The 11,852-nt window shown below is 44.3% G+C and overlaps 1 protein-coding gene across 1 annotated transcript; it reads left to right on the forward strand.

Annotated features, from left to right (window-relative positions):
• The first annotated feature begins 3,849 nt into the window (after positions 1 to 3,849).
• LOC139000618 (cyclin-Q-like) lies at positions 3,850 to 4,602 on the forward strand. Its single transcript, XM_070402760.1, has one exon. The coding sequence runs from the start codon at positions 3,850 to 3,852 to the stop codon at positions 4,600 to 4,602; it is 753 nt and encodes a 250-aa protein (XP_070258861.1).
• The last annotated feature ends 7,250 nt before the right edge of the window (positions 4,603 to 11,852 follow it).

The following is an 11,852-nucleotide window of genomic DNA, read 5'->3' on the forward strand; positions in this document are numbered from 1 at the left end:
GAACAATCCAATAAAGAAATGGGCAACGGACCTAAATAGATACTTTTCAAAAGAGGACATTCAGAAAGCCAAGAGACATATGAAAACATGCTCAGAGTCAGTAATCATCCGAGAGATGCAAATCAAAACATCAATGAGGTACCATCTCACACCTGTCAGAATGGCTATCATCAACAAATACACAAATGACAAGTGTTGGATAGGATATGGAGAAAAAGGAACCCTTCTGCACTGATGGTGGGAAAGCAGACTGGTGCAGACACTAAGGAAGACAGTATGGAGTTTCCTCAAAAAATAAAAATGGAACTCCCATTTGACCCCGTGATCCAACTTCTAATATATCCCAAGAAAACAGAAACACCAATTATAAAGGATATATGCACCCCTATGTTCATAGCAGCACAATTCACCATAGCTAAGATCTGGAAACAGCCTAAGTGCCCATCAGTAGATGAGTGGATTAGAAAACTGTGGTACATCTACATGATGGAATACTATGCTGCTGTAAAAAATAAGGAATTCTTGCCATTTGCAACAGCATGGATGGGACTGGAGAGCATTATGCTAATGAAATAAGCCAGTCAATGAAGGAAAAATGCCACATGATCTCACTCATTTATGGATAACAAGGACCATTATCAATTTATGAACACAAATAGATACAGAGGCAGAGCAGCCTGGAACAGACTGTCAAACTATAGCGGGAAGGCCAGTAAGGGTTGGGGGTTAGGAGGGGAGGGTTAAGAAATGAACCAAAGACTTGTATGCATGCATATAAGCATGACCAATGCACATAAGACACTGGGGGGTAGGGGAGGCCAGGGGATTGTCCAGGGCGGGAAAAAAAGGAGACATGTGTAATACTCTTTGTAATACTTTAAACAATAAAACAACTTAAAGATAAAAGAAAAAATAAATCTCAAAGTAAAGGTCATAAAAAAGAGATAAGACCAATTGCTATGAAGTGCTCTGACACCCAGGGGGTAGACTCGCAATGCAAGAGCTGCCCTTGGTGGTCAGTGAGTTCCCACAAGGGGAGCGCCACTCAGCCGGACTGGGCTGACGACTGGCAAGTGGAGCAGCAGTGGCAGGAACCTCTCCAACCTCCACAGCAGCGCTCAGAATGTTTGGCAACGTGATTAAGCCTAAGCCATCATTCAGACATCTCCTGAGGGCTCCCAGACTGCCAGAGGATGAGGGACTCTGCCCGGTGTACAAAGTTCATTCACTGGGCCTCTAGTATTACAAATAAACTACAATAAAATATAACAAAATCCAAATACTTGGAGGGTAAGTAGTCCTTTATTAAATAAATGCAGGCCCAGGGTATGAATTTTTGCAGGGAAGCAGTCCGGTCGACGTCCCCAGATGGGGGCACATGGGGCCAGGCTGGCAGGGATTAGTGACCATTAACACTTAACCAGAAGGCCATGCCTCCAATCTGGGTGTTAGCGCATATCGGAGGTGTGGCTGACAAGGGGGAAGGCCGTGGGTGGTTTGCTTATCAGCCCCGCCCCCCATAGGGAGTTGGGGGCAGATGGGAGGCCAGGCTGGTCAGGGATATGGCCTATTGGGGCCCAGATAAGGCTGGTTGGCTGCCGCAATGCAAGTCATAGCCACCAGCCATTCTGGTCATTCTGCCTTTCTGGTCACAGGGCTTTTATGTACAAAGATAGATGACTGGATTACCAAAGAGATTAAAGAAGAAATTAAATTCATCGTGGAAATAAATGACAATTAAAAATAAAACTCCAAAATCTATGGGACACACTGAAAGTAGTCCTTAGAGGGAACTTCATAGCATTACAGGCCTAACTCAAAGAACAAGAAAAACAGTTAACAAATTATCTAAGCCCCACAACTGAAAAAGTTAGAGAGAGCAACAAGCAAAGCCAAAACTGAGCAGCAGGAAGGAAATAATGAAGATCACAGCAGAAATAAATGACATAGAGACCAACAACCCCACAAAAGATTAATAAAGACATGAGCTATTTCTTTGAAAGGATAAACCAGATTGATTAAACTCTAGCTAGGCTCACCAACAGAACCCAAATAAACAAAATCATAAATGAACTAGGCAAAATAGCAAAAGACCCAACAGATAAAAAAGGATTGTAAATAATTACTATGGACAACTCTACTCCAACAAACTGATCAACCATGAAGAAATGGACATATTCCTAGAAAAATACAATCTTCCTAACGTCAATTAGGAAGAATAAAACATAGGACTAGCCCAATAACTACTCAGGAAATTCAAGCAGTCACACAAAAAAACTTGTAGCAAACAAAAGCCTGGGCTAGATAGTTTCACAGGGAGTAAAACCTTCTTCTCAGACTATTCCATAAAATTCAAAGGAAGTACCATTTCCAAACGCTTTCTATGAAGCCAGCATTACTCTAATCACAAAACCAGATAAAGAAAAGACAAAGAAAGAAAAATGTAGGCCAATATATCTCTGATGAACATAGATGTTACAATCCTCAACAAAACTCTTACAAATCGGATGCAACATGACATTGGCATGAGCATACACCATGACAAAGCGGATATATTCTCGGGAAGTAGGATGGGACAACATCCAGAAATCAATAAATGCGATGCATCACATAAACAAATTGAGAGATATTCATATCAATTGGTGCAGGAAAAGCATTTGACAAAATCCAACACCCAATTTTGAGAAAAACTCTAAGCAAACTGGGCGTAGAGGGATCATACCTCAACATAATATAGGCCTTATATGACAAACCTACAGACAACATCATACTCAATGGGCAAAAACTATTACTCTAAGAACAGGGACAAGACAGGGATGCCCACTCTCACCACTTCTGTTCGACAGAGTACTGGTAGTGCTAGCCAATGCAATCAGACAAGAAGAAGTCAAACAAGGCATGCTAAGTGGAAAAGAAGAAGTTAAACTGTCATTATTCGCAGATGGCATGGTACTGTCCACAAAAACTCCTAAAGACTCCATCAAAAAAACTAGGAGATTTAATGAATGAATTTGGCAATGTAGCAGGGTACAAAATTAACACCCAGAATTCTATGGCTTTTTGATACACCAATAATGAACTCACAGAAAGAGAAACTAAAAGTAAAAAAAAAAAAATCCCATTTACCAGTGCAACAAAGAATTAAGATACCTGGGAATAAACTTAACTAAGGAGGTAAAAGACCTGTTCATGGGAAACTACAGGAAATTGAAAAAGTGATAGAGGAAGACTAAAGCAAATAGAAGAACATAGCATATTCATGGATTGGTATAAGCAACATCATTAAAATGTTCATACCACCCAAAGCAATCTACAGTGTTAATGTATTCCCCATTAAAATATCAATGGCATAGCCTAAAACCTAGAACAAAGATTCAAAAAATGCCTATGGAATGAAAAAAAAAAAAATAGCCCCAAATAGTTCCAGCAATCTGGACAAAGAAGAGCAAAGTTGGAGGGATCACAACATCAGATATCAAGCTATATTACCAAGCGACCATTCTCAAAACTGCCTGTTACTGGCACTAAAACAGACATATAGCCCAATGGGACAGAACAGAGAACATAGAAGTCGACCCTAACCATAACGCCCAATTAATATTTGACAAAGGAGGCAAAAGCATAGAATGGAGTCATACAGTCTCTTCAATAATTGGTGTTGGAACCAGGGCGGTGGTCAAGCCCAGGCGGGGCGAGGCAGGTGGGGCGGGTTGGTGCTGGGCTGGGTGGGGCGGGACAGGGCAGGGCAGGGCTGCTGCACAGGGCACTAGGACCCAGCTGGCGCCGGCCACACCCTGAGGACTCCTGACCTTCTGGCCACTGTGGTCTGGGGCCTCCAGGCTGAGCCCCATGGAGGACCTTCCCCTGGACAGCTGCAAAGAGGAGGACACGGCGCCCGGCGCCAAGGGGTGGCCCGCACCCCAGGCGAGGGTGCACTTCCGTGTGACAAGCTTCATCATGGAGGCAGGTGTCAAGCTAGGGATGCAGTCCATTCCCGTCGCCACCGCCTGTGCCATTTACCACAAGTTCTTCTGCGAGATCAACGTGGACGCCTATGACCCCTACTTGGTCGCCATGTCTGCCCTTTACTTGGCTGGCAAAGTGGAAGAACAGCCCCTGCGAACCCGTGACATCATCAACGTGTCCAACAGGTACTTCCACCCGGGCAGCGAGCCCTTGGAGCTGGACTCCGGGTTCTGGGTGATCCGGGACAGCATTGCGCAGTGCGAGCTCCTTGTGCTGCGGGTACTGCGCTTCCAAGTCTCCTTTGAGCACCCACACAGGTACCTGCTCCACTACCTGATTTCTCTCAAGAACTGGCTGACTCCTTACAGCTGGCAACGGACCCCCATCTCCGTCACTGCCTGGGCCCTGCTGCGGGACAGCTACCGCGGGGGGCTGTGCCTCTGGTTCCAGGCTCAGCACATAGCGCTGGCGGTGCTCCACCTGCCCCTGCAGGTCTATGGGGTCGAGGTGACCGCCGAGGCCGAGGCCGAGAAGCCTTGGTGGCAGGTGTTTAGTGACGACCTGTCCAAGCCAATCATTGATGACATTGTGTCTGATCTCAGTGGGATTTATACCATGGATACAGAGATGCCCTAAGGCCCTGGCCCAGGTCTGTCCAAAGAGATGCCTGGGACGCTCGGCTGCCAGCAGAAGGCGCCACCACATCGCCGTGAGGGCAGGTCCCCAGAGCACTGGCTGGGAGGACTGGTTTTGTGCTGCTGGAGACGGGCCTCTGAAGGCGATGACATGCTGCCATGTTGATTCTCAGGCTTTGACTGACCCGGCAGCCATGGTCCAGAAGGCGATGGGAGCTGCACCTCCTGCGGGCAGGACCTTGCTGCGGGCGGCTCTGAGGTGTCCTGGTCTGCTTTTGTGCTTTGAAAGGACGCAGACTGCAGCGGAGCTTTGGGATCAGCGGAAGGAAAATCAAAGAACAGATGGGACTGTACCCCACGGGATTTTTTTAAAGGCCAGATTTAGAGAAAGTATGAATGATTTAACATGGAGGAAATTTTAGTTTGCTTAATGAGAGATATTACAAAGCCAAAATAAACATATAATAATAATTGGTGTTGGACAAATAGCACAGATACATGCAAAAAAATTAATCTAGACCACCAACTTACACCATACACAAATATAAACTGGAAATGAATAAAGGACTTAACGGTGAGTGGGTAACCATGAAAATCTTAGGAGAATACATAGGCAGCAAAATATCAGGCATATGTCCCTGCAATATCTTTACTGAAACAGCTCCTAGGGCAATGAAAACTGAGGAGAAAATAAACAAATGGTACTACGTCAAATCAAAAAGCTTCTGCAGAGAAGAAGAAGCCAACAGATATAACAACAACAACAAAACAAGGAAGTCCCCTGCCAGGGAGAAGATATGTGCCTATGTTATATCCGATAAGGACCTATTCTCCAAAATTTATACTGAACTCATCCAATTAAACAAAAGGAAGATCAACATTCCAATAAAAAAAAATGGGCATAGGACTAAGACACTTTTTGAAAGTGGACATACAGAAAGCCAAGAGACACATGAAAACATGCTCAAAACCAGTAATCATCCCAGACATGCAAATCAAAAGGACAATGAGATACCATCTCACACTGGTCAGAATGGCTATCATCAACAATTCAACAAACAACAAGAGCTGGAGAGGATGGGGTGTCAAAGGAAGCCTCTTGCATGACTGGTGGGAATGCATTATGGTATAGCAACTATGCAGAACACTATGGAGTTTCCTCAAAAACTTTAAAAAACGTAGCTCCCATTTTAACTGTAATCCCACTACTAGGAACATATCTCAAGAAATGACAAACACCCATCGGAAAGGGCATGTGCACCCACATATTTACAGCAGCACAATATACAATAGCTAATATTTGGAAAAAACCTAAGTGACCATCAGCAGATAAATGGATTAAAATCTGTGGCACATACCCACATAGGAAAAATACACGGCTGTAAAAAATAAAGAACTTTTACCATTCCCAAAAGCATGGAAGGACATGTAGAGCATTTTGCTAAGCAAAACCAGCTGGAGAAAGATAAATACCACATGATCTCACTCAATTGTGGAACACATTGAACAACATAAACTATTCAACAAAAATAGATCCAGAGACAGAAAAGCATGGGATTGACTGTCAAACCTCAGAGGGAAGGAAGGACTAGGGGGTAAGAGATCAACCAAAGGATTTATATGCAGGCATATCAGCATAGCCATGGACATAGACACTGGGGAGGAGGGGGAGGGCATGTGCTGGGGTGCAGGTGCACAATGGGGAAAAGGAGACATATGTAATACTATATGTAATCCTCTAAACAATAAAGAATTTTTTAAAAATGTGTTCCTAGAATTATACCTTCTAAATATAGTAATTTGATTAACATACATACCTAAATTCCCCAATCTCCCAATAACTTCATGATGGTTGATCTTTTAGCTAAATCAACATGGCATGTGTAAACATAGCTCAGGTCATTGTAATTCCTCCACACAAAACTCTTTGGATGTCTGGACCTATTTCTCTTAACAAATCTGCAGTCACACATTCCACCAAGATGTTTGGCACTGATGGGCAGCGACACAAACCAAACAGCCACTAGACACAGTTGCCACCTTAAGGAATCACTTGAGCTTTCTAGTCCAAAATGTTTTCCACAGATTGAGTCTTTAATGTACTTTCCACACCCTGGCCTCCTTCCGCACATCTGAGATTCAGCAAACATCCCTTGATCCCCTTAATTTTATGAATAAAAACACTATCTCCTGCCAATACAACTTCTAAAAATAATTACCTCCTATATTTTTCCTCTTATCTTTTTTGTGCATGATTGTACTTATTTACATTTCCTTTCATGCTTTTTATTTTTACCATAGAAAATAAGTGCCCAATAAGAATCATGGTGTAGGCTACAAAACATCACTTGAAAGAAGAAACCTAGGAATAATCTCTACAGGAACTACATTTTCTTCTGGTAGAAACTAAAGAAACCACATCAACTAGTCTTCATAAATCAAATAAATGGACTTCTGAACTCAAGAAAAATCATGAGACTAATCCAACTCTTGGCTGTCCACAAACCCTAAAAGATAAAGGTAAAGGAAAAGGGTCAATATGTACTGACCCCCATCAATGTACCATAAAACAGGCTCTCCAAATAAAGGACAGGGACATAAGTGAGTTATGTACTAAAAGTCATTGAAGATCAACAACTTAATATATGACATCATGAGTATACACACAAATTAACTTAAACATAAATCAAAAGTGTAGACAAAGCACAAACTTAGTTATTGATGTAGAAATCTGCATATGTTACCTTGTCCCAGGAGAGTGATTCTAAATAAATCCAAAAGAACGTGGCTTAAAATAATGGTATGATATATTGGAAATATATGAAAATATAACAGAACCAAAGAAAATATGTACCCCAAAAGAGGCCCGAATGGTGTGACTTTCACGGTAATATTAAGGAATACTTGTGCAACGAGCACAGACACCTTTGAAGGATATGGGACACACTTACATTGGCTGGACTTTAAGATTACAGAGAAATAAGACTATTTCCTTCACTAGTACATTAAAGACCCAATAAAAGGAACTCTTATCCACTACTTTAATATAAATCAGGATATATACATTTTACAAAAATCAGTCTTGTTGCACGATTCAAAAATAATTAACCAGAGAAAAGTTAGGGAAGGAAAGGTCAATTAATTATGGCACACCCAATCTCCTAACTCACATCAGTTCCTGTCTTCAAGAACTAAATACACAGCCCACCTGCTGTGACTCTGTGTGGTTGACCATCCGGTTGTGAGCCTGGAGGTCCCGGTCCCATTCCTGGTCAAAGAACAAGCCCAAGTACTTGCTCAATCACCAGTGGGGGACAGGGAGATGCAGCCGATCAATGATTCTCTCTCATCATTCATGTTTTTGTTTCTCTCTCCCTCTCCCTTGCTCTATGAAATCAATACAAATACTTTTTTGAAAAGGTATACCAACTTGAGGCTAAAGGGACTATGCATACCATATTTTCAAGACCTTTTTTTATGCTATGGAAATGTTTGCATCAATTGCATTAGCTTCTTACCAACAGTGACCTGATTTCTGCTCTCACTATATGTCAGGGGTGGGCAGGCTGTTCTAAGTTAGGAAGTGCTTTGAAGGCTTTAAGCCCGATTCCATTTGTATTCATATACTAAAGTAACTTAGGTTAATGTACTATTTTGCGACACAAAAACGGACATTTCAACATCCTTGCAACCCCATAGTCCAGCAGTTTTGTAAAAAAAAAATAATAATAATAATGATGGCTAAATAAACAAGGCTCATATGGCATTATCAAAGTTTAAAAACAAGAAGAAGCAAACCTGCAAATACTATTACTTGAACCACAGTGCTAGAATTATATTAAAAGACTTACTTTTTTAAAAAATATATTTTATTGATTTTTTTTTTTTAAAGAGAGGATGGGAGAGTGATAGCGAGTTAGAAACATTGATCGGCTGCCTCCTGCACACCCCCCAACTGGGGGTATGCCCGCAACCAAGGTACAAGTCCTTGACCAGAATTGAACCAGGGACCTTTCAGTCTGCAGGCTGATGCTCTACCCACTGAACCAAACTGGTTAGGGCAAAAGACTTACTTTTTCATTCATTTCTTTGGCAGCATCTGTCACATCTTCAGAATTCTCTCTGGACTAGTTTCTGGCACCCTCCTTTATAAAGAGTACTGGAATTTAGAATTTTACATGCCACATGAAATTTAATCTCTTAGAGATATTTCAATTTCTCTAAGTTTTTGAGAAATTCTCACAGAGACTCTTAATCCTATACAATAAAAGGGTAATATGCAAATTGACAGAACAGTGGAATGACCAGTCACTATGATACACACTGACCACAAGAGGGCAGACGCTAAATGCAGGAGCTTCCCCCTAGTAGTCAGTGTGCTCCCACAAAGGGAGCACCACTCAGTGAAAAACCAAGCTAACACCTGGCGAGCACAGCAGTGGGGGAAGGAGCCTCTCCGGCCTCCATGGCAGTGGTAATGCTATCCAACTAAGGCCTTAGGCCCACTTCCACTGTCAGACATCCCCCAAGGGCTCCCGAACTGCCAGAGGGCACAGGCCAGGCTGAGCGACCGGCTGCTGAGTTGCATGCACTAGGTCTTTAGATTAATATAATGGACACAATATAATACCAATCATCTGAAACTTGGTAAAAAAAAAAAAAAAAGGGCAAAGCATTTTGCATTCTCATTATCTTCTCAAAAATCTCTAGGGAATAAATGCCACAGTTAATGTCTTATGGCATTCCATGAACCAACCCCATAATAAACTCACAATGTCTTACTTTTGCTCTTTATTACCTGGGACTGTAACAGGATTGCAAGGAGGTAGATTCATTCCTGGGCAAGTGGAATAGAGGAACTGAGACAAGAAATTCAAGCCTGGCCAGTTTGTACAGCTTGTAGAAAGTCCTTAATCCTCCCCAACCAAGGACAGGTGGTTCATATCTCTCTTCCCACATGAGAGACTACACAGCAAAATCACCCTGGAACTTCCAAGGTGTGAGTGAGAGAGGAGGATGGACAGAGGGGAAGTTTTGTCTTGCCCACCAAACAAACCAGCCTGCTGTCTTGGGAAAGGGAGGAAAGGGGACTTTATCTCATTCAGTAAGCAAAGAATCAACAGCCTTGGGACTTGCCAAGATGAAAATTGTCAGACATTCTCATCAACTCTGAGACAGCTATGGCCAGTAAAAGGAGACCTTGAAATGCAGTCTGTCCCCTCCCTGCCAGCCCCTCATACAAGGGCAAAGCCTGGGGCTTCCAGCCGCTCTCCTTCCCTGCCTCCTGAAGACACACCTAGGGAGAAACTAAAGGGCGATTTCTGGAAGCAAGCCTCCACACACTCCCCAGGTGTCGGATACACTCCCATCCATGTTTACAGGGGAACTTCCTGGGCCTTTGGACAGGAAGCAGCCTGACAGGGAATGAGTGTCAATTACCCATCAGGGCAGCCCCAGGCCGCAGCACAGCTGTGCATTCGCCTCCTCAGGCATGACTTCCTATATTGTCCCCAACATTCTGAGGCCCTCACCTTTTTGTCCTCATGCAGTGGGAAGCCAAGGCTCAAAGCTACTCAGAGAGGTGCAGTCCTCTAGGGGTTGGCATGGCCTGGCTCCAGAAGCAGGGAGGCTGAGAATCCTGGATTAAAGTTATCATTATGGCAGAGTGGCTGCACAGGCAGCGGAGTGGAGGGTCCCCTGCTAAATGCAGGAGCGAAAGAGGACCTCCCGGGGAAGGTTGCAAGGCGTGGAGACCAGCATTTGCTGTCTTTCTCTCTCAGGGCATCTGTCTGCTACCTGCCTGTGTGCATATCCGCTCTTATCACCCATCCATCCTCTGTCTTGCATGCATCACCTCTTTACCCATTATCTTTCCTGGGTGCCAACCACCATGCATCACCCACCGGCCATCCTCTGTCATGCCTCGTCTACCTCTCCCTCCTCAGTTGTTAAGGTTAGAAATCCTGAGCCACTTTGTGGGTGCTGTGAGTTTCCCTTGCCACCCAGGCATCCCAGTCCTCCATTTTATACCGTCTACTTCTCCTCTCCCAGGGGCTGTTGAAAGGGAAAAAGAGAATAAAACAGGGTAGGGAAAACCTTATTTTGCTTAGCAGATATCTTGCAGCAAGCTTGCAGCCTTGAGCACAGCATAGCCCAGATAACCAGAAGACACCTGGCATGGAAGGAACCAAGGACAGACCAGACCCTTATGTCAGCAGAGCGGCTTGCAGCCAGCAAAAATAAGTAAAAACTCTCTCCCTGCTCTCATGACTGATGACTTTCTCTGTCTCAACCCACCGGCACCCAGGTGTCGGGAATAAAATGTCTTTTGATACATCTTGTACCCCCAGACGTCCCACCTCACACAGGAACAGCACTCATGGACAAGATGACGGGGTGCCTTTCAGCAGAGGATCCCCTACCAACCGCCATATCCTGGCAGAATCCCTGTCTGGCACAGAGGACCTCCGCTTCCCAATACCTGCAGAGCTTAAGCACAAGCAGAGGGCCCACAGAAGGAATACCACAGCCACCTGCATGTGGTGGTGAGAGGAGGCCACTGGGCCCAAGCCTCCAAGGCATCCCAGGGCAGAGTGTTTTCCCAGTCCCGGCGGGGCTGTACCTCTGAAGCTCTCGGCAGGGTGGTGCTGGTACTTGGTTAAGGTCAGTTCCTGTTGCTACATACTTTGACCCTCAGTCTGGAGCAGGGAAGGGCCTGGCAGGGTGACTATGAAAGATGACCATCATGCCTGCAGGAGGGATGGGCAAGGAGCAAAGGAATAGGAGACCGGTAGGGGAAAGCTGGGGGCCTCTGTGTTATAGCAGAAGCAGTGAGCAGATCTCCCTTACTAATGTCAACACCACCACTCTGAAAACTAAAACTGGAGCTCTGTACCATCAGGACCTCCTCAGGCAGGAAGCTGGGTCACCAGCCTCTTTCAAGCCCCCTACCAACACTTTACCTGTGTTGTGGCCCTGCAGCCTCTCAATCTCTTCTCCCCTTGGACATTGGTGCATTGGCATTTTCTGTCACTTTTAGGCGCCTGGAGTATTTTTTCAATGTTGGTTTTATTATATTTAAACAGCATGATGTATCTGTGTGTTTTGTTGTTGCTAATCCAAGTTAGAGGACCTTTTCCCACTGTTGACCTTTTTCAACAGAAAGCATGGAAGGGGAGGTGGGAGGGAGGGATGAAGGGAGGGAAGGAAGGAGGTGGGAGGGATGGAGAGAGAGAGAGAGAGAAGGAGACA

This window comes from Myotis yumanensis, unplaced genomic scaffold (assembly GCF_028538775.1).
Source record: "Myotis yumanensis isolate MYYU_CA2020_CCGP unplaced genomic scaffold, mMyoYum1.0.hap1 SCAF_24, whole genome shotgun sequence".
NCBI classification, from domain to species: Eukaryota; Metazoa; Chordata; class Mammalia; order Chiroptera; family Vespertilionidae; genus Myotis; species Myotis yumanensis.

What these genes read in the sequence shown, in the direction of transcription:
- LOC139000618 (XM_070402760.1), top strand. Translation starts at nt 3,850, where the DNA reads ATGGAGGACCTTCCCCTGGACAGCTGCAAAGAGGAGGACACGGCGCCC.